The following is a 24343-nucleotide window of genomic DNA, read 5'->3' on the forward strand; positions in this document are numbered from 1 at the left end:
AACAGGCTTAACTAGGAGAGACTGTAGAGCCAGTAAGACTTATCACTGGAGGGAGATTACATAGTCAATCTATGAGTTATCCTAAAATTATCTGCTGGCCAGATTTTTTTGTAAACAAAGGAAGGAAATAATAGAGTAGGCTTATAGGTTCTTTCTCAGCAACTCAGATGTTTGGATAGAGAAAAAATAAACAGATAAATTAACTTACATGTTCAACTTCTCCCAGAGATATTAAACACTTCTGCCTAATGATCTGAGGAAAATGAGGCAGATATTTGGAACCATCGGAAAAGGCAATGGCAACCCACTCCAGTACTCTTGCCTGGAAAATCCCATGGATGGAGGAGCCTGGTAGGCTGCAGTCCATGGAGTCGCTAGGAGTCGGACACGACTGAGCAACTTAACTTTCACTTTTCACTTTCATGCATTGGAGAAGGAAATGGCAACCCACTCCAGTGTTCTTGCTTGGAGAATCCCAGGGACGGGGGAGCCTGTTGGGCTGCCGTCTCTGGGGTCGCACAGAGTCGGACACGACTGAAGCGACTTAGCAGCAGCAGCAGCAGCAAGAAATGGAGTTAGAAAACAGAAACCAGGGAATTACCATAAGAATGTCCCAGAAAGCTCCCAATAATAACTTTCTTACAAATCTATTTTCTCATATTTCTAGGAAAACTTTAAAGAAATGGACTTCTATGCTTATTTTAGAAGAAAACTTGGAGAAGGAGCTATGAACATTCTGTAGCACCCCTGGGAAGTAAAGAATTCAACTGAGAAACAGGGGGTGGTAACTAAGGAGCTGAACGTGAACAGGATCTCTTGGAAGAAGAGAGACCTAAGGGCAAATAGAGAATAAAGGAAGAAAAAGCTTGCAGGAATATTATATGAGAATAAAAAAACACGTGAAGATATATGGATACTGAAATTTTCTATAATTATAGTCTATAAAAGAAGAAAAGACGCTGCTATTTATTCTTGCTTTGATCCTGTTCGTTTCACTCAATGAGAATGTACAGGCTAAAGCAAATGAAATCTTGGCCATGCCTAGTTGTATCCACCAAATCACAAACACTTCTCAAGCAATAATTGATAGTAGGATTCTAGTCCTTCAGTTTAGTTCAGTTCAGTCGTTCAGTCGTGTCCGACTCTTCGAAACCCCATGAATCGCAGCACGCCAGGCCTCCCTGTCCGTCACCAACTCCTGGAGTTCACCCAGACTCACGTCCATCGAGTCAGTGATGCCATCCAGCCTAGTCCTTAGAAAGATAATAAACAATAACACTAGGAATATCAATTAAAGGATCATGACTCCTCTGATTTCCTAAAAATTCAAGGCTCCTCTGAGGATATACAGTTGACACTTGGAAAAACACAGGGCTGGGGCACTGACTCTACGTGCAGTAAAAAATCCCCATGTAACTTTACAGTCAGCGCTCTGTATCATGGTTGTGTATCAACACATTCAATCAACCACAGACTGTGTAGTACTAGAGTACTTATTTACTGAAAAAATCTGCATATAAGTAGACTCACATAGTTCAAACCCATGTTATTCAAGAGTCAACCATATTCCACTGGGCAAAATAAAAGCATAATCTTTTAATAAATTAGACCTTGCTATTGAATAGGCAGTCATTTCTCTCCATGGATATCAGGAACTTCTTGATGGCTAAGATTGATTCCTTGAAAAAACTGAGACTCTAATACCATGAATAAGCTGTTTTAAAGGCTTTCCTCCAACCATCACACCTGTTCAAAAATGAAAGCTTCACAATGACTTCACCTAGAGTCATTAGGTACAAATCAATACAATAAACAGAACACAGTAGATATATAATAATTTGCTGAGTAAGGAAGAGAGCAATGCATACATATGTGTGGATGGAGAGAGAGAGAAACTAAACAGACAAAGAGATACATGTAAATAGATAAATCTGGATCCAAAGTTTGGGGTCAAAGCAAATTTGAATAAATTTCAAACAAACATACTCTAAAGAATCAATCAGCTTCTTGGGATCCACAGGGGGTGGATAGACTACTTCATCAATATGCTTTCGATTGCAGTAGGCATATGCCGTTGATACATGCATGAACACTTCCAGATTCTTCATCTGTTGTGCAAGCAGAATAAGCTGTCGTGTAGCAATCACATTTAACTGAACAGCATCTCTGTAAAACAAAAAGTCACAATAAAAAATTGGGAAGCTATGTCTTTCTTTCACCCACTAAAAAAAAACTTATTTCCATTTTAGAGTATCAAAGATAGAAAGGGACAAAGAGGTATTTGTTTCTTTACAACTAATCCCTTAGCTCAGATTTTGTTTGTTATTTTAACATGAAGTACAGCCATTCTATCAGTTGTATTTAAAATTTTTCTGATTATTTGAAATTTCCCAGAAATAGACACAGATAATTTCAGTCTTTGGCTTTTATGCATACATTTCAAAGTCATTTTACACTTTTTTTGCATCTTGATTTTTGAAAGCATACTGTTTTATGAACTGACTATACCACATACAAAGAAAAGAATAAGTAATTTTAAAATGCTATGGTAGAGTAATCAATCAGGACAAAACAGTCAAAGAAAACGCAAAAACCTTAAAATTTATTAACATAAAATCAAATAAAAATGTTTATCTCTCTTTTAGTAGCAATTAACCTAACCGCCTTTTTAAGGCTACACAATGCAAAGGGGTGTTAAGAACAAAACTGGTACATTTGTTACAAGAGTGACATGCAAGATCCCAAGGTCTATATATTCCCTTCTTGAAATTTATTTTGAGGCAAAAATTTCACAAATGCAAAAGTATATACGCAGAATAATAACTGATAAGGCACTACCTAGAAATAGCAAAAGGCTAGAGCTCAAATATTCACTATGATATGATTTAATAAAGTAGGTATTTTTAACACAATGAAAGAATACAGCCATTAAAAAAATTATGAGAACTATAAAAGCATGGAAAAATATGTGTGAATAATATTTTTTAAATTCATACATCCTGAAGTGAAGTGGGATTAAAAACAAGACTCTGGAATAAGACCTGGGTTCAAATCTGGCTTAGCATACCTATCAGCATCACGAGATGGTCAACACCAAAATCTGATTGATTATATTCTTTGCAGCCAAAGATGGAGAAGCTCTATACAGTCAGCAAAAACAAGACCGGGAGCTGAGTGTGGCTCAGATCATGAACTCCCTATTGCCAAATTCAGACTTAAATTGAAGAAAGTGGGGAAAAACACTAGAACATTCAGGTATGACCTAAATCAAATCCCTTACGATTATACAGTGGAAGTGAGAAATAGATTTAAGGGACTAGATCTGATAGAGTGCCTGATGAACTATGGATGGAGGTTCGTGACATTGTACAGGAGACAGGGATCAAGACCATCCCCATGGAAAAGAAATGCAAAAAAGCAAAATGGCTGTCTGGGGAGGCCTTACAAATAGCTGTGAAAAGAAGAGAAGCCAAAAGCAAAGGAGAAAAGGAAAGATATACGCATCTGAATGCAGAGTTCCAAAGACTAGCAAGGGGAGATAAGAAAGCCTTCCTCAGTGATCAATGCAAAGAAATAGAGGAAAACAACAGAATGGGAAACACCAGAGATCTCTTCAAGAAAATCAGAGATACCAAGGGAACATTTCATGCAAAGATGGGCTCAATAAAGGACAGAAATGGTATGGACCTAACAGAAGAAGAAGATATTAAGAAAAGGTGGCAAGAATACACATAAGAACTGTACAAAAAAGATCTTCACGACCCAGATAATCACGATGGTATGATCACTCACCTACAGCCAGACATCCTGAAATGTGAAGTCAAGTGGGCCTTAAAAAGCATCACTACAAACAAAGCTACTGGAGGTGATGGAATTCCAGTTGAGCTATTTCAAATCCTAAAAGATGATGCTGTGAAAGTGCTGCACTCAATACGCCAGGAAATTTGTGGCCACAGGACTGGAAAAGGTCAGTTTTCATTCCAGTCCCAAAGAAAGGCAAAACCAAAGAATGCTCAAACTACCACACAATTGCACTCATCTCACACGCTAGTCAAGTAATGCTCAAAATTCTGCAAGCCAGGCTTCTGCAGTACGTGAACCGTGAACTTCCAGATGTTCAACCCGGTTTTAGAAAAGGCAGAGGAACCAGAGATCAAATTGCCAACATCCGCTGGATCATCGAAAAAGCAAGAGAGTTCCAGAAAAACATATATTTCTGCTTTATTGACTATGCCAAAGCCTCTGACTGTGTGGATCACAAGAAACTGTGGAAAATTCTTCAAGAGATGGGAATACCAGACCACCTAACCTGCCTCTTGAGAAACCTATATGCAGGTCTGGAAGCAACAGTTAGAACTGGACATGGAACAACAGATTGGTTCCAAATAGGAAAAGGAGTACGTCAAAGTTGTATATTGTCACCCTGCTTATTTAACTTATGTGCAGAGTACATCATGAGAAACGCTGGGCTAGAAGAAGCACAAGCTGGAATCAAGATTGCCGGGAGAAATATGAATAACCTCAGATATGCAGATGACACCAGCCTTATGGCAGAAAGTGAAGGGGAACTAAAAAGCTCTTGATGAAAGTGAAAGAGGAGAGTGAAAAAGTTGGCTTAAAGCTCAACATTCAGAAAACAAAGATCATGGCATCTGGTCCCATCACTTCATGGCAAATACATGGGGAAACAGTGGCAGGCTTTATTTTGGGGGGCTCCAAAATCACTGCAGATGGTGATTGCAGCCATGCAATTAAAAGATGCTTACTCCTTGGAAGGAAAGTTATGACCAACCTAGATAGCATATTGAAAAGCAGAGATATTACTTTGCCAACAAAGGTCCATCTAGTCAAGGTTATGGTTTTTCCAGTGGTCATGTATGGATGTGAGAGTTGGACTGTCAAGAAAGCTGAGCATCAAAGAATTGATACTTTTGAACTGTGGTATTGGAGAAGACTCTTGAGAGTCCCTTGGACTTCATAGAGATCCAACCAGTCCATTCTAAAGGAGATGAGTCCTGGGTGTTCATTGGAGGGACTGATGCTAAAGCTGAAACTCCAATACTTTGGCCACCTCATGCGAAGAGTTGACTCATTGGAAAAGACTCTGATGCTGGGAGGGATTGGGGGCAGGAGGAGAAGGGGGCGACAGAGGATGAGATGGCTGGATGGCATCACCGACTAGATGGACATGAGTTTGAGTGAACTCCGGGAGTTGATGAGGGACAGGGAGGCCTGGCGTGCCGTGATTCATGGGGTTGCAAAGAGTTGGACACAACTGAGCGACTGAACTGAACTGAAAAGTCACTCAGGCACTCCGACCTGTGTACTCATCAGTAAAGGAGAACAGGTAAGAGACTACCTACTAAGATTTTATCTAAAATTAAATGGAAAAAAAAAAAAAAGCTTGCAAGTACTTAGCATTATTCCTAACGTAGTTCCAAAATAGGCATTTAAAAAATATTACTTAAAGGGTGAGTAGTTTTCGCAATCTATTATTTGCATGCTAAGTCACTTCAGTTGTGTCTCTTTGCAACCCTATGGACTGTAACCTGACAAGGTCTTCTGTCCATCGGATTCTCCAGGCAAGAATACTGGAGTGGGTTGCCATTTCCTCCTTCCGGGGGATCTTCCAGACCCAGGGATCAAACCCATGTCTTTTATGTGTCCTGCATTGGCTAGTGGATTCTTTACCACTAGCATCACCTGGGAAGCCCACTTTATATTATACTTCCGTTTATAACTTATTTGAGGGGGAAAAATGTTGAAATACTCAAAACCAGTATACTGTGAAAAAAACTGGCAAAGTTAATACAGTGTTGGTGACACTATAAGCTGATACAACTGATCTGAAAGAGATTACGATAAAGCACCAGGAATTACAGAAATAACAGTTACTAATATAGTTAAACTACTGAAATTTTAACTGAGAGGAAAAACTTATTCTAACCCTAATTTTTCAAAAAGAAATTAAAATTTCCTAAATTTGTTGTTTCAGGGGATTTTTGGTTGCATTTTTGCTTTTGTTTTTTAATTCAAGTATACTTGATTTACAATGTTGTGTTAGTTTCTGGTGTACAGCTAAGTGATTCAGTTATATATATATTAATATAAATATACTTCATATTCTTTTCCATTATGGTTTATTACAGGATATTGAATACAGCTGCCTGTGCTATATATTAGGCTGTTGTTGTTTATCCATTCTGCATATGAGAGTTTGCATCTGCTAGTCCCAAACTTTCATTTCAACCGCCCCCCACCCTTTGGCAACCACCAGTCTGTTCTCTATGTCTGTGAGTTTGTTTCATAGGTAAGTTCATTTCTGTCATACTTTAGATTCCACATATAAGTGATATCATATGGTATTCATCTTTCTCTTTCTGACTTACTCCACTTAATATGATAATCTCTAGGTCCATCCATGTAGCTGCAAAAGGCATTATTTCATTCTTTTTTTATGGTTGAATAACATTCCATTGTATGTATATATACCCACCTTCTTTATTCATCTGTCAATGAACATTTAGGTTGTTTCCATGTCTTGGCTATTATAAATAGTGCTGCTATGGACACAGGGTTGCATATATCTCTTTGGATTATAGTTTTGTGCAGATATATGCACCCAGGAGTGGAACTGCTACACCATATGGCAAATCTATTTTTAGTTTTTTGAGGAACCTGCATACTGTTCTACAAAGAAATTAGCTGCACCAATTTACATTCCCACCAACAGAGTAGAAGGGTTCCCTTTATTCCCACACCCTCAGAAAAATTCCCTAAATTTGCTATACTAAGTAATAACATGAAATATCACATCATGAAAATTATATATGAAAAAGTCAGAAATATAGAAATTGTTTCAATAGGAAAATTATAAATTTTATGCTTACATTTCATGGAACACTATATTTTCAAAGAGAAACCACAAGAAAGTTTTTTTAAAAAATAAAAATAGTTTTGAGTTACATTTTCAATATTTAAGAAGAAAAAAACATCAACCATTCTTTTAAAAGGCCAGAATATGTCACAGATAGAATCTGGTCCACTTAACTGTAAAGTAGTGCTTTGATGCATATCACATTTGCAAAACAGTCAGAATGGGGAGGGTGCTGTTTTGGAAAAGGTATACAGAGAATATCCTATTACAGGTTTCTGAGGACAGGACAACAAGTTCTGGGTCACTAGGAACAAGAAATAATTTATGAGAAAAAACTCTTGGGTCTTATTTTTTCTCTTAATAGTATCTGAGAACCTATGGAAACAGAAGAAAAAATTTTTTTCAATGAAATAATCGGGTTGGGGTCTTACAATCATGAGTTTATCTTTTTCTTTCCTTATCTCAACTGAAGGAGGAAAATCTGTTTGAACAGATATCCAGCAAAAAAGACATTTCACAGAGAGGATACTGTCCACTAGACTGTAAGGCAATGTGCTATCTACTTTCCCATTTGCAAAACAATCGTGGTAGGGAGAGTAATGTTTTGGAAGCAAGACACAAAGGATATTTTGTTACAGGCTCCTGAGGATGGTGACAGAATTTCTGGGTCACTGAAAATAAGGAATAACTTTACAAAGGAAAAGTTCTGTGCTCTGTCTGCTCACCTCTTACCATTCATCTGCAACTGAGAGCCCAAACCTGAAGGCATTTTGTGCCCACATAAATAACTCTTAATATCCCTGCCAGGCTAGTATCCTCACTCTTGTTTTACCATTGAGATCCTGACATGTTAGATCTGAAAGCATTCAGTAGTGCTAAACAAAAATAAAAGTTCTCACTAGGTTTTGGTTATATGAATTCTTAAATGCATTTTATGTAACACTGGCTTTTGGTGGGGAGAGCAAAATGAACAAATCTTTGTAATAATGGTCCATCATAAATGCAGACACAGAAATCATTTCAATAAAGGAGAAACCTCAACTTGAACAGCTAATAAATTTTCTTATTCACCTGTCTTCTATATTGGGTTGTTCAAAATCTGTGTTGATAACACCTCTAAGACATAGACCAGGGACTCATCCTTGGAATGACTGACACTGGTTGAGTTATTAAAAATGCAGACTGTTCGACCTCATCCTTAGACACTCTCCAATGTCTAAACTGAGTCCTGGGAAACTACATTTTCAATAAATTACCCAGGCCATTGTGATCTCTCCCTCACCACTCTCCTATGTCTGATAAAATACTACCTACATCACTGATTACAAAAATACTACCTACATTACTGATTTCATCACCAATGCTGCTGATTTTTCTTTTTAACTTAGTGAAGATACAGAAACAGATGTCGAGGGGCCAATTAATCGACCAAGGCAGGGGACCCAGACATCTGTCATTTAAATCACATCCTGCTGCTGCTAATTAGCTTCAGTCGGGATTCTAATTAGCTTTGCCGGGATTCTCCAGGCAAAAACACTGGGAAGGGTTGCCATTTCCTTCTCCAATGCACGAAAGTGAAAAGTGAAAGTGAAGTCGCTCAGTTCTGTCCGACTCTGAGTGAACACATGGACTGCAGCCTACCAGGCTCCTCCGTCCATGGGGTTTTCCAGGCAGAAGTACTGGAGTGGGGTGCCACTGCCTTCTCCAAATCACATCCTATTTTCTGCCCTAATTTTAAAGATTTCTTTCCTTCTACTAACCCGGGGGTTTTTCATTTCTTCCTTTTCTGGTTGCTTTAGGTGTAGAGTTAGTTTATTTATTTGACGTTTTTCTTATTTCTTGAGGTATGCGTGTATTGCTATGAACCTTCCCCTTAGCACTGCTTTTACAGTTTCTCACAGGTTTTGGGTTGTTCTGTTTTCATATTCATTTGTTTCTATGCATATTTTGATTTCCTTTTTGATTTCTTTTGTGACTTGTTGGTAACAAAAGAGACCACAGCAAAAATTAATAAGCCAAAAGCTGGTTCTTTGAGAAGATAAATAAAATTGACAAACCATTAACCAGGCTCATCAAGAAACAAAGGGAGAAAAATCAAATCAATATAATTAGAAATGAAAATGGAGATAACAACAGACATTATAGAAATACAAAGGATCATAAGAGACTACTATCAGCAAATATATGCCAATAAAGTGGACAACTTGGAAGAAATGGACAAATTCTTAGAAAGGTACAACTTTCCAAAACTGAAACAGGAAGAAATAGAAAATCTTAACAGAACCATCACAAGCATGGAAATGGAAACTCTAATCAGAAATCTTCCAACAAACAAAAGCCAAGGACCAGACGGCTTCACAGCTGAATTCTACCAAAAATTTAGAGAAGAGCTAACACCTATCCTACTCAAACTCTTCCAGAAAACTGCAGAGGAAGGTAAACTTCCAAACTCATTTTATGAGGCCACCTATCACCCTAATACCAAAACCTGACAAAGATGACACAAAAAGAAAACTACAGGCCAATATCACTGATGAACATAGATGCAAAAATCCTTAACAAAATTCTAGCAAACAATATCCAACAATATATTAAAAAGATCATGCATCATGACCAAGTGGGCTTTATCCCAGGGATGCAAGGATTCTTGAATATCTGCAAATCAATCAATGTAATACACCACATTAACAAATTGAAAAATAAAAACCATATGATTATCTCAATAGATGCAGAGAAAGCCTGTGACAAAATTCAGCATCCATTTATGATAAAAACCCTCCAGAAAGCAGGAATAGAAGGAACATACCTCAACATAATAAAAGCCATACATGATAAACCCACAGCAAACATTATCCTCAATGGTGAAAAATTGAAAGCATTTCCCCTAAAGTCAGGAACAAGACAAGGGTGCCCACTCTCACCACTATTTTCAACATAGTTTTGGAAGTTTTGGCCAGAGCAATCAGAGCAGAAAAAGAAATAAAAGGAACCCAAATTGGAAAAGAAGAAGTAAAACTCCCACTGTTTGCAGATGACATGATTCTCTACCCAGAAAACCCTAAAGACTCCACCAGAAAAGTACTAGAGCTAATTAATGAATATAGTAAAGTTGCAGAATATAAAATCAACACACAGAAATCCCTTGCATTCCTATACACTAATAATGAGAAAATAGAAAGAGAAATTAAGGAAACAATTCCATTCACCATTGCAACGAAAAGAATAAAATACTTAGGAATATATCTACCTAAAGAAACTAAAGACCTATATATAGAAAACTATAAAACACTGGTGAAAGAAATCAAAGAGGACACAAATAGATGGAGAAATATACCATGTTCATGGATCAGAAGAATCAATATAGTGAAAATGAGTATACTACCCAAAGCAATCTATAGATTCAATGCAATCCCTATCAAGCTACCAACAGTATTTTTCACAGAGCTAGAACAAATAATTTCACAATTTGTATGGAAAGACAAAAAACCTTGATAGCCAAAGCTATCTTGAGAAAGAAGGAAACTGGAGGAATCAACCTGCCTGACTTCAGGCTCTACTACAAAGCCACAGTCATCAAGACAGTATGGTACTGGCACAAAGACAGAAATATAGACCAATGGAACAAAATACAAAGCCCAGAGATAAATCCATGCACCTATGGACACCTCATCTTTGACAAAGGAGGCAAGAATATACAATGGAGAAAAGACAATCTCTTTAACAAGTGGTGCTGGAAAAACTGGTCAACCACTTGTAAAAGAATGAAACTAGAACACTTTCTAACACCATACACAAAAATAAACTCAAATGGATTAAAGATCTAAACGTAAGACCAGAAACTATAAAACTCCTAGAGGAGAACATAGGCAAAACACTCTCTGACATAAATCACAGCAGGATCCTCTATGACCCACCATCAAGAATATTGGAAATAAAAGCAAAAATAAACAAATGGGACCTAATTAAAATTTAAAGCTTCTGCACAACAAAGGTGGAGAAGGCGATGGCACCCCACTCTGGTACTCTTGCCTGGAAAATCCCATGGATGGAGGAGCCTGGTGGGCTGCAGTCCATGGGGTCACGAAGAGTCGGACACGACTGAGCGACTTCACTTTCACTTTTCACTTTCATGCATTGGAGAAGGAAATGGCAACCCACTCCAGTGCTCTTGCCTGGAGAATCCCAGGGACGGGGGAGCCTGGTGGGCTGCCATCTATGGGGTCGCACAGAGTCAGACACGACTGAAGTGACTTAGCAGTAACAGCAGCAGCACAACAAAGGAAACTATGAGCAAGGTGAAAAGGCAGCCTTCAGAATGGGAGAAAATAATAGCAAATGAAGCAACTGACAAATAATTAATCTCAAAAATATACAGGCAGCTCCTGCAGCTCAATTCCAGAAAAATAAACGACCCAATCAAAAAATGGGCCAAAGAACTAAACAGACAATTCTCCAAAGAAGACATACAAATGGCTAACAAACACATGAAAAGATGCTCAACATCACTCATTATCAGAGAAATGCACATCAAAACCACTATGAGGTACCATTTCATGCCAGTCAGAATGGCTGCTATCCAAAAGTTTACAAGCAACAAATGCTGGGGAGGGTGTGGAGAAAAGGGAACCCTCTTACACTGTTGGTGGGAATGCAAACTAGTACAGCTACTATGGAGAACAATGTGGAGATTCCTTAAAAAACTGGAAACAGAACTGCCATAGGACCTAGCAATCCCACTGCTGTGCATACACACCGAGGAAACCAAAATTGAAAGAGACAGATGTACCCCAATGTTCATTGCAGCACTGTTTATAATAGCCAGGACATGGAAGCAACCTAGATGTCCATCAGCAGATGAATGAATAAGCAAGCTATGGTACATACACACAATGGAGTATTACTCAGCCATTAAAAAGAAAACATTTGAATCAGTTCTAATGAGGTGGATGAAACTGGAGCCTATTATACAGAGTGAAGTAAGCCAGAAAGAAAAACACCAATACAGTATAATAACGCATATATATGGAATTTAGAAAGATGGTAATGATAACCCTGAATGTGAGACAGCAAAAGAGACATATGTATAGAACAGTCGTTTGGACTCTGTGGGAGAGGGCGAGGGTGGGATGATTTGGGAAAATGGCACTGAAACATAATATTATTATATGTGAAACGAATCACCAGTCCAGGTTCGATATATGAGACAGGGTACTTGGGGGCTAGTGCACTGGGATGAATGACCCAGAGGGATGGGATGGGGAGGGAAGTGGGACAGAGGTTCAGGATGGGGAACACATGTACACCTGTGGCATATTCAAGTCAATGTATGGCAAAACCAATTCAATACTGTAAAGTAATTAGCCTCCAATTAAAGTAAATAAATTTATATTAAAAAAAATAAAATAAGTCACATCCTAGGTTCTTCCTAAAAATGAGGATTCCCGGTTATTATCTCAAAACTACAGGATTTGAATTTGGCAAACACAGTCCAAGATTCTGCATTTTTAACACATTCTCCAGTAATTCTTAAACTGCATAACACACTCTAAAGTTTGAGTATCAATGCCCTTAAACTCAACAGTTTCTTAATCTTTTCTAATTATGGATCTTTACTTCCACTCCTTTCGGAACACCTACTCTCATATTCCTACCCTGGGCCTTCTTACCCCAAACTGTTCCATCTCTAAAACCTCATACTGTCAATTTTCCCCACACCACATTATCTGTCCTTCCATTTCTGCACTTAATCCTGTTTTACATTCTCATCATGGTCTCTAGTCTCTTGATACTTCTTTACTCCCAACTCCATTGGCCCTGCCTACCCTCACTTTCCTTAATACTTAAGGGATACCAGACTATGATCAACTATTTAAGTAACTCCCTTTTTTATCCTCAATATCACTCTCTCCTTTTGTCAGTATTTCTTTATAATTCCTAATCTTGATTCCATTTCTCCCCACTTCAAGATTTATAGACCACCATATGTGAAAAATAAATGAGCTCTGCTACCTCTCAATTAGCATAGCACTTTAACATATGCTCTTCAGTAACTCCACATTTTCTATTTTATGCTTATTTAAGCATATTCTATTAGCCTGTATGGACTTTGCAAATAGGATTTGTGCGCAATTTATTCTGATTTATCCAAAAATATAGTTTGGGGAGTAAAATCTAGATTTTTTTGCCCTGAAAGTAAAGACTTTGAACCATTTTTTTTTTTGTGAGCTAACATAAAAAGTGGCTATAAAGAATAGTTGCTCTGAAGCAACAAAGGTTTACTGTATAGCACAGGGAACCACATACAGTTAATATCTTGTAACAACCTATAATGGAAAATAATCTTAAAAATAATATATGTGTATATGAATAACTGAATCACCTTGCTGTGCACTTGAAACATGGTAAGGCAACTAGATTTCAATAAAATATATATTAAGAAAAAAATACATAAAAATGCTAACCATTAAAAAAAAGAATAACTGCTCTGTAAAAAGTAGTTATGTCAACCTACAGTATTTTAGAATGTTGTAATATCACCACTTAGACGTCAATATCCATTAAAACTGCTTCATAGAAAACAGTAATTTCAATGTAACAACTGGGATTAGGTGAATAAACATACATGCCTTGGCAAGGAAGGAAAGAACAATAAATGTTCATCAATCTCTAGTGAAAGAACAAATAATAATGATAAATTTTCCCTTTTGTTAATGGTAATGTTGCTTATCCTAAGGGGAAGACAAAGAGGAAAGAAAATGTTTGCCCCAAAAGTATTACACTTGGGTCCTTTTCATAAGGCTATTTAGATGAGTTTCACCTGAATGAATTTTGCCTGTTTGCAAAACAATATCCCTTTTGAAAACATCTAGTTTTCCCTTTGAGGATTATACCACAATTATCAAGTATGAATATACCTTTTTCCTCAAAACACTTTCCTAATGTTATGTGAACTTTTTTTTGGTTATGAAAAACATGAAAGCTAGAATAAGGGAAAATACCCAATAGATTGACTATTTCATAATAAAAACCCACCTATAATCACACTATCCAAATATAATACCTGGCCAATATTAAAAGATATGTATGTAAAACATGTATGTATACACACATATTTTATGAAAATGAGATTATACTAAGTTCTAATAAGATTCTTTTGTCACTTCTGAATCTTGAACACATAACTGCTGCATAAAAAGAACTAAAAAGTAAATAAGTAATTATCACCAGATCATAAAGGATAAAGCCAAGATTAGAACCAAGGTATGTAATTCCAAAGTTCATGCCTTTTCCACTACATAGTGCTGTCTCAGCTTCCTCAAGTATAAAATGGATTTGCCCGTTATATAAAGGTGGGTAATGTAAGCACGGAATGAAATAATGAGTGAGAAAACACCTTGAAACTATAAAACATTGTTACAGAAACATAAGGGACTATTAATCATTTCCCTCACCTGAAATATAAGCAGAACTCACTGTAATGTTTTGGTGCTGAACTGTCATGTCACACAGTGTCAATTAAGGTTTGCACTTCTACAGACAATATGGGGGATAATCTCAAAGTCCTTTATAATCAGAACTGAACTTAAAAACTTTTTAAGAAGCCCTTCAAGAAATCATGAAACCTAAAAAATATACACCATTCTAACCGATCTAAGACCATATAATTAGATTTATATTATAAAACTGTATATAACATCAAAAGTGCCCTGAATTAAGCATCATTATTTGAATTGCATATACGTGAGACTTTTTAAAACATAGTGACCATTTGGAAAGCTATGTTTTTTCTTGAAATAGGTATCTTGAAGGAAGTCCAAACTGTTTTTAAAGTAAACCTATATCCAATGTACCCTATTTACAGTGATACCAACATTTTAAAACAAAAACAAGGTATGACTTCAATGTATAAGCCATTTTTTCTTTCTCTGCAAAACCTGAGCCCAACTACTTAATACTTAATATCAGATCAATATGTGTGAAGTAGAAAAATAAGGCTGCTGGAGAATACACTTCTGAAAGAATGGAGGGAAAAGGAAATAAACACTATTAGTTGTTAAGACTAATACTCCTACCCAAGGTAAAGTTCTTTCTTCTAATCCACACCTCCCATTTGCTTTCTCCCTGCCCCATATTTAAATTCACAGCAACTACTTCTAAGAAACATACACTAGCAATCCCATGTTTTTAACTGTTAAGAGAAGGAAAATTCTTTTAACATGCTGTAGGATACTGAAAGCTACAATAGAGAGCAAACATTTTCAAAACATTTTCAAAATGACTAACAAGTAGAATTCAAATTAGATCTTTTAACTATGCTGCAGTTCAAATATCATACAAATACCTTTACTTACCTCAAATTTTCATTAAATCTTACTGTAGCTGCACAGTGGAATATAATATTAGTAGAATCTATGATGATCTCTTTATCTTCTTCACTAAGAGCCAGTTTAGGTTGGGTGAGTTCACTGTTGATTGCTATAATTTTCTCCCTAAAATCTGGATTTTCATCTCTCAATCTGTCAAAAAGCTATCAAAGGAGAAAAACATTTTAGGGCAGTATTTTTCAACTTTCTAAAATCCATCATCACCATCTTCTCCCCCAAGGATCAGTATATTTTAGATTTCAACTATGCAAATCCTAAGGTTGCTTAAATTGCTATCATTCTGTATGGAAACTACTATCCCCATTTTACAGATGAGGAATCTGAGAAACAGAGAGGTCAAGTAACTCACCAAGGACACAGAGGTAGCAGTTTGCAAAGTTAAATTTTAACTGTTTATGCCTTTTTTCATCAGGCTGTATGATCCCTCAGCACAGACATAAGCAGTATATTTATCAGATCAATGTTTAAAATGATCAGATTTCTAAAATCCAAACCTTATCACTTTTTTTTTTTGGCTGTAGTCCTCTTTAGCAGATTAGAGTAAAATGCCATTAACTACACTCTACCTCAAATCTTAGAAAAATTTTAAAGTGGAAAAAAAAGAAGTATATTAAAGGAAAAAAAGTTTTTAAGGAAATATTAAGATCAGAAGCTGGAAAAACCTGTGAAATATCATATATATAGGATTCTAATTTGAAAATAGAAAATTCAATATTCCTTAGATATATTCAAAGGAATAAATTTAACTAGAGAATCAGTCAGATCCCAAGATGGTTACAGTACAAACATACATTCAACTGTGAGTCAAATTTAATTTTTTACCCCAGATTTTATAGATGAGACCTCCAGATCATTGTTCTATTACACCCTGACTCTCCAATCCATTTAAAATCCATACTTGTAGTTTAAGCAGAGAGTCTTAAATCTGGGGCAAAAAAAAAAGTCTATAAAACACACATGGCACTCACTTTTACCTTCCTATATGATTTTTAGTAAGTAATAGTCTTCTCCACCTTTAGCTAATGACTTCAATATTACTGTTCTTATAGTAATTGTTAAAATACTTACTAAGCGTTTCAGATAAAATGAGTACTTTCCATACACTGAGAAAACAAGAAAATGACCTTTGTCTCAAGTTATTTAGAATCTTATAGGAAAAATTAAACAAGGAAACAGTTAAAATATAGTGTTATAAGTAATAAAACAGGGCTAACACAACGGTGTTATGAGTCTGTACGGGAGCAATAACTTGCCCTGATGGGGAAGGACTTGAGATTATAAAGTAGAAGAACAGTGTTTCGGGCAGAGAAAGTGTTACATATAACCACATAAGAGTAATAGAGCGTTTATGTTTGGGAAATTAAAAATAACTCAGTAAGACTTGGCCAATGACAGGAGAAGGAATAAAGAATACAAACTCCATGTAGACAGGGACCACATCTATTGTGCTCAGCACACAGGCCCCAGATAACAGAGTGCTGATAAACATTTGTTATGTGAATAAACTCATTAGGTGGAAAACACTGGAAGAATACCTATGGAGAGGAGTTCAGTTTTGTTCATGTTGACTGTAAAGTGTCAATGAGACTCCACAGAAGATCAATGCCATAGAGGTAACTGGCTCTGTGGGTCCTGAGTTCAGGGAAGAGAGAATCAGATTACTGATTCTATAAACCACACATGTAGCCCTAGGAGAATATCCCTCAGTAGCAACAGTGATGAGCACCCAAGGTCCAGACTACATGAAGCTTTTTCCAAATCTATTTTAAAATACAATCGTTCATCTCACATACAACAGAAGGTGCTGAGTAATCACCTAACTGGACCTAGTAAGAAGAGATCTAGGCCTGGGACAAATTCTGAAGAATATTTAAGGGGCTAGCAGAGAAAAAGGAGCCTGAGATATAACCAGAAAAGTACTTTTAACACATTGAATTCACTTTTTCATTCTCCCAGACTGCCAATGACCTTTAATTCCTCTTCATATTAGATATCTCCACTACCACCAAGAATTGATCATGCTGCTTCACAAGTTACATCTCAAACTTGATGCTCCTCCCTTCTTTAGCCACCATGTTGTTATTCAAAGCCATTTTTTCCAATATTTTTAACCCACTGGTACCCCAATTAGTTCCTACTTTACTAAGTCCACGAATGCTCTCTTTAATGTACTTTCTTCTCTTTCCAGAATTTATTTCATGGTCAGCTATTTTAATTCAATCCTTGCCAGCAATGAGGTTTATTTTCCACGGGACATTGCTGCATATCACTTCTCAAGCCAGGGCAATTTTAGCCCCGGGGGAACATTTGGTGATGTCTAAAAGACAATTTTGCCTTGTCACAACTGGGATGGTGAGGAAAGGGAGCTGCTGGCATTTAGTGGGCACAGGCCAAGAATGCTGACCACCCTACAATGCATAGGACAGCTCCCCACAATAAAGAATTAACTCTCCTAAAATGTGAAGAGTGCTGAAGTTGAGAAATTCTGCTAGAAGACAATGTCATACTACAGTAAATGCCCTACGCTTATGCTCTTTTATTCCTGTTTCAAAATCATAGTAGACTCTATTTAAATGTTTAACAACTTTAAGTGTACATATTAATTGCTGCTTGATATAAAAAGAACTCATTTTATTGATTTAGCAGCTACGCTATATATACGTGAGAATGAATGACCCTAGGAATAATCAGTAGGATGTGCCAGGGGGAATTAAAAAACATGATATAATATTTTAAGGCATAAAATAAAATGACATAATTTTATACAGTATTGTAGTCAAATATTTAAACAAATACTTGAGGACTGTATGATCCCTCAGCACAGACGTAAGCAGTATATATATGTTTAAAATGATCAGATTTCTAAAATCCAAACCTTATCACTTTTTTTTTTTGGTTGTATTGTAGTCCTCTTTAGCAGATTAGAGTAAAATAATGGCCATATGTTTAAACTAAAAAAGTTAAATGAAATTTCAGGCTTTGAGTAGAAAATAATCATTTCCTTTACAAATAAGGCTTACTGATGAGGAAAAATTTTAGAAGCATTACCCTGGAGACTCCAGAGAAGATGCCCAACTCTTTCACATTTTACTTAGGCCCTCAATTCCAACTAAGACATCAGCTTCAATAATTGCTCCTATCCAATCTCTCCTAACACCTCTACACTCTCTCTTCCTCAACCCACTTCTTAAAAACACTGTAGACTGTAGGTTCCATTAAAGGAACGACTCTTACTTATTCCTGAATTCAACCCTTTATATCAAGTCAAATGCCCAGCACTCAGCAGGCACAAAAAATGTTTTCTGAAAAATAAAAAATGAGTAAGAATAAATAACCTCTCAATAGAGGAAAAAAGTGTGTTGGGAAACAATTATTAGTGGTTATACCAATTATAGGGGTTCCCTGGTGGCTCAATCAGTAAAGAGTCTACCTGCAGCACAGGAGACCTGGGTTCAATCCCCGGGTTGGGAGGATCCCCTGGAGACGGAAACAGCAACCCACTCCAGTATTCCTGCCTGGAGAATCCCATGGACAGAGGAGCCTGGCAGGCTACAGTCCATGGGGTCACAAGAGTCAGACATGACTTAGCGACTAAACCATCATACCAATTATAATTATTACCAATTATAAGTGGTTCATAATAAAACATGAGTAAACAAATGGCAGAGACGGCAACAAAACACACAAGCAGGCATTATTACATAAAATAGGCCTTGTGGTCTTAAAGCCCCCTTGATGCCTCCCTGTTCGAAAGTTTTAAGGGAATTTTTACTGCCAATCTTGGGTTCAAATTAATTTTGGATACCTGCAAAAGTCAGCTCTCTCCTTAAAGCATAAAGATTTTTGCCCCTATTGGTATATCCCTAAGAATGTGCCAGAAGGCTGTCCCTAAATGGTCTAAGCAACACTGCACCCTCTTAATCTGCAGCAGTTCTCAAAGTGTGTTAAGTTCCTAGGCGTCTCTCAGACTATTTTAGGTATTTCACAAAGTCAAAACTATTTTCATAACAAAACTAAAACATTATTTATTTTTCACTTTCGTTCTCTCACAAGTATAGAAGAATTTTCCAAAGCTACATTTGTGATGATATCATCACTCTTGATGGCTAATGGAATGTGTGCTTGTACATATATTTTCTTCCTTTAAAAATGTCTCTGGTTTAGAATCTACTATGATAAATGTCAGTAAGATATTTGAAACAAAACCTCACAAGAACAAAACCTTTTTGAAGTTCTCAATAATTTTTAAGAGTATAAAGGGGTATAGAGACCAAAAGTTTAAGAATCATTGCTTTAAATCATTGAAGAATCTTTCAACCTATTTGGAGGATATGAAAAAATACAGCGATGAGGTAATAATACTATCTGCTACACACTGCAGTCAATGTACATTATCAAATAATTTGCTCAAGAGTTACAATTAAAAGTCACTTGGAAAAAAAGCTATAAATTATACCATGTTTTTTAAAAACATCCTTATACTAGGCTACCAAATAGTTTTAATTTTAAAATGACATTGAATACGGCTGAGTCAATCTCAGCTCTCACAAAAAAACTGAAAATGAACTTTGCACCTACCACACTTTAAGAAGGCAGATTCTTCAATCATAGCTATTATATAGCTAGGTTTTGTGGTGGTAAATACTTAAGTATTAACTCACATCTTTTTTATTGTCTGTACAGAATCTAGCCATGAAATTAAGACGCTTGCTCCCTGGAAGAAAAGCTATGACAAACCTAGACAGTGTGTTAAAAAATAGAGACATCATTTCACCCAAAAAATGTCCATATAGTCAAAGCTATGGTTTTTTCAATAGTTATGTATGGATGTGAGAGTTGGACCATAAAGAAGGCTGAGTGCCAAAGAACCAATGCTTTCAAATTGTGGTAATGGAGAAGACTCTTGAGAGTCCCTTGGACTGTAAGGAGATCAAACCAGTCAATCCTAAAGGAAATCAATCCTGAATATTCATTGGAAGGACACTGATGCTGAAGCTGAAGTTCCAATATCTGTCCGCTTGATGTGAAAAGCTGACCTTTGGAAAACACTATGCTGAGAAAGACTAAAGGCAAAAGGGGAAGGGGGCAGCAAAGGATGAGATGGTTAGATATCATCACCAACTCTATGGACGTGGATTTGAGCAAACTCCAAGAGATAGTGGAGAACAGAGCAGCCTGGTGTGCTCCAGTCCATGGGGTCACAAAGAGTTGGACACAACTCAGAGACTGAACACCACCTCTAATATAGAGTAGGACTCATATATCTTAATGAAAGGAAGGGCAAAGGGGAAGAACACAAGTGCCTGGGAGTCTGTGGCAACGGGGAGAATATTAGTAGAGTATAACTACCCTTGTGAGCTATATAGTCACTGAGTAGCCCTCAAAGAGCTAGATTTGTTTTTTAAAACTAATTCAGGGAAAAGAATTTTTTCTAGTTGAAGTAAGGACTATTTAAAGTTTTCATGTGGAGACAAACTTAAACACTGGGATAAAAGTAAGTATTATTTTTATTCTTTAATGTCTTACTAATAGTTTCAAATAATTTATTTTTAAAAGGAAAAACTAGTATTAATTTACATCTTACTATTAAAACCCTGTGGGTCTAGAACTACCTCTTAATGAATAAGAGGAAAATACAAACAAGAAAAACATGAATGCTTCACAAAAGAAAAAAGTTTATCCTTCTGAATCAAAATTATATTTGAACGGAAATCATTTCCAAACAATATAACACCTTGGTAAAGAAAAAATTCTAAATATATCAATAATTTAACCTTTTCTTAATTTATCCTAAATCATTGTACTGAACATTGGTGATTATATTTTATTATAATGCTATAATTTTAAGAAAATTAAAAGTTGTATTTAAACACTTCCACACTTCTGTACAGGTCTTACTCTGTATGGTGTTATCTTTTCTTTTAATTGATCTTCTGTTATCATACTTTGGGCTTCCCTGATAGCTCAATTGGTAAAGAATCCGCATGCAATGCAACAACCCCACTTCAATTCCTGGATCAGAAAGATCCCTTGGAGAAGGGCTAGGCTACCCACTCTAGTATTCTTGGACTTCCTTGAGGCTCAGCTGGTAAAGAATCTGCCTGCAATGTGGGAAACCTGGGTTCGATCCCTGGGTTGGAAAGATCCCCTGAAGACGGAAAAGGCCACTCACTCCAGTATTCTGGCCTGGAGAATTCCATGGGCTGTATAGTTCATGGGATTGCCAAGAGTCGGACATGACTGAGCAGACATGACTGAGAGACTTTCCCTTTATCATACTTTATCTGTCCTAGGAGATAAGCTTCCCATTACTGCCCTAATCCATAAACTGACTCATTCCTGCTGTTGTTAACTCTGTTTTTCTCTGGTCTTCATCGACTTCTTTCTTGCTTTTGCCATCTTCTCTTTTAATTTTTGTGAAAAAGGTACCAAGCTTTTTGCCATCGCCTTTGGGAAATTAAGCTATTTTCACTCAGCGTGTACCAGCTACATTTACCAGTAAACTATCCAACTCTCAAGATTACTTTTCCCACTGAATCACAAAGCCTTCCATCATCTTTGCCTTACTTTCTTATCTACTGAGGAAATAATACTATGAAGTAGAAAGGAATTTATTGTCAAGTCATCTATGTTATATGCAGTATCTATTAGCTACACAACTTCTGAGACTCACTGTCCATATCTGCAAAATGGGATATATCAACATTTGTCCCTACCAGAGCATGAGCTCTAAGGTCCAATCATTAAAAGTTCACAAACACTGGCTCTAACACTAACTATATGACCTTGTAGAATGGGAGTAACACCAACACTTACCTTAAAGAGTTGCTGTAATAATTAAATACATATACAAAGTGTTTTGCACATAGTGCCTGGCACAAGGTAAGCACTCAATAAAGGTCAGCCACTATTAACTATGGATTTCTACTGAAAGATCAAACCAGAATGGAATATAAATTATTTCTAATAAATTATTTATGTATCAACTCTAAGAGAGCTGTTAATCTAGAATTAATCATCATATCTTTTGATACTTCTTAGCAATTCTGCTTCAGAGTAACTCAGATGTTTCTGGTTTTGGTCTTTTTTTTTTTTTTTTTTTAATATAAGTCACAGCTGCCCTAGAAGGTTAAAAGGTACCAAATACTTACCTAGTAACTAAAAAAGTACATAGCTACTATACCAAAGTTATTAACAACAAATGTCAGATAAATCCATTCATTTTGAGAAAATTCAAAAGCTTATGACCATGAAATAATTTTACTCCAGCTCATCTCCATTTTTTCCTCAGCAATGTTTTTCTAAAGGTTTAAATGTATGACATAGTCTGTATTCTATATGACCCTTCTGTCATGTTATTAGTCAAATAGGAGTATGTGATTTTGCCACTTCCTAATGCTTTCGTGGGGAGCAATTAGTGCTTACAAAATTTTAACTCTTGTCAAAGTATTGTGTCTCACAGCACAGTAAGAATTAGAAAGTAACTTTTAAGTATTATTATTCTGAAAACTATTTAAAGCATCTAGTAATTACAGATAACTTGCCTCAAGTATTCTAAAAACACATTAAACATATAACGTAAAGGTACTTTAGAAGGTACTTGTTATACAGTTTTATCATGGAGGAAAGCTTTTATCTCCCTCCTACTGATCAGGACTCATATTCAGTTTACTGCCATTCTTATAGGACTTTCTGCTAATTTTTTTCAGGATACTAGGCTGTTGATGATTACAATAATATACACAAAAACACACTCTTTTCTCTCTTCTTAGTGATTATTTTCCATACTTACCTTGCCACTAATGACTTCTTCTACTCGCTCCTGGGGTGTCTGTCCAGCTTTCTGCCTCACCAAAACATACACTGAATTCACTTTAGGACAAGACCTCAGCAACTTTTCCAGAAGTACCTTCCCTAGGAAACCAGTAGCTCCAGTGAGGAGGACATTCTTGCCTTCATAGTATTCTGGGATGGAAACCATTCTGATCCTAAAAAAAACATGACAAATAAGTATCAGTTCAAAGATTTATGCTAATTGTTATCTACTAAAAATCTCTTGGTATTCAAGTATTTTAAAGGACAGGCAAAAATCCAAGATGAATGTTAACAAAACAGAACACTATTAACTTTTGGTTCATTGTAGTAAGGTAGAAAGTACAACAAACTGCAACACTAGCTTCTAAACCTTCTTCCCCTGGATCACCTCAGTCAAGTCACTCACCTTCTCTGGGCCTGGGTTTCTTTAACACAGCTTGAACCAAGTGACCTATAAGAATTCCTTCAGCAATAGGAACCAAAATCTTCACTTAAACCTCAGTTAAACTCCAAACACAAATGAATGGTATTTCTCTGTCTCCAAAAGTATTTATAACACCAAATAGAGGTCAGCAGCAAGACTCAATTCCTTAGCTTGTATAACATGGTGAGGTGTCATATTCACCTATCATCACCAGTTGAAACAAGAGGTAACACCAAGTCCTTTCTTTTATATGTCTGTAGTGATAACATATCCAAAAGGTACTTAAGTCTCCTTTTAAAAAAAGTCCTAGTAAGAAATATATAGGCTGAGTTATCTTCCTTACCCAAATTCCACTGAAACAGGAGAAAACAGAGTGAGTATGCTAAGAGAACAAACAAATAAAAGAACCAGAGTTAAGTGGAAAAACCAAGATGCAGAAAGATTCATGCAGTATGTCACTATTTAAGGTTCAAACATATTTAAAAGAATGCCATTTATTGTTTAGAAATGCACACACATGATAATCTTTATGGGTGCCTTAGAGAGAGTAACACAATCAGACAAGAGAATGAGGAGCTTCAACTGTATTTGTGTTTTATTTAAGCTAAGAAGTAGATACATGTATTTTACCCCTAAATTTCTCACAATTATAAAAAAATTAATTACATTCTGAAAACTGATTAACAAGCAGTAAGAAAAGAAGGAAGATAGGAAAAAATAAATAAATGAGACTAAAATGATAGAAAAGTCACAGCAGAAGAAATAAAACCTAAGCAAAACAAACATAGGAAAGGACCAAAATGAGGTAAGAACTATCTCAATCCTCTAAAGAGAAAAACCCAA

The 24343-nt window shown here is 36.3% G+C and overlaps 1 protein-coding gene across 2 annotated transcripts in view; it reads right to left on the minus strand.

Moving 5' to 3' along the window:
• FAR1 (fatty acyl-CoA reductase 1) overlaps positions 1-24343 on the minus strand; it is a 77944-nt gene that overhangs the window by 19645 nt on the left and 33956 nt on the right. For both annotated transcript variants that reach the window (XM_019975126.2, XM_019975125.2), the window contains exons 2-4: positions 23054-23249; positions 15229-15404; positions 1987-2166 (exon numbers count right to left, since the gene is read on the minus strand). In XM_019975126.2, the coding sequence (XP_019830685.1) occupies positions 1987-2166; positions 15229-15404; positions 23054-23242 (545 nt within the window). In that variant the 5' untranslated portion in view covers positions 23243-23249. The remainder of the gene's footprint in view (positions 1-1986; positions 2167-15228; positions 15405-23053; positions 23250-24343) is intronic.

This window comes from Bos indicus, chromosome 15, assembly GCF_029378745.1.
Source record: "Bos indicus isolate NIAB-ARS_2022 breed Sahiwal x Tharparkar chromosome 15, NIAB-ARS_B.indTharparkar_mat_pri_1.0, whole genome shotgun sequence".
Lineage (NCBI taxonomy): Eukaryota > Metazoa > Chordata > Mammalia > Artiodactyla > Bovidae > Bos > Bos indicus.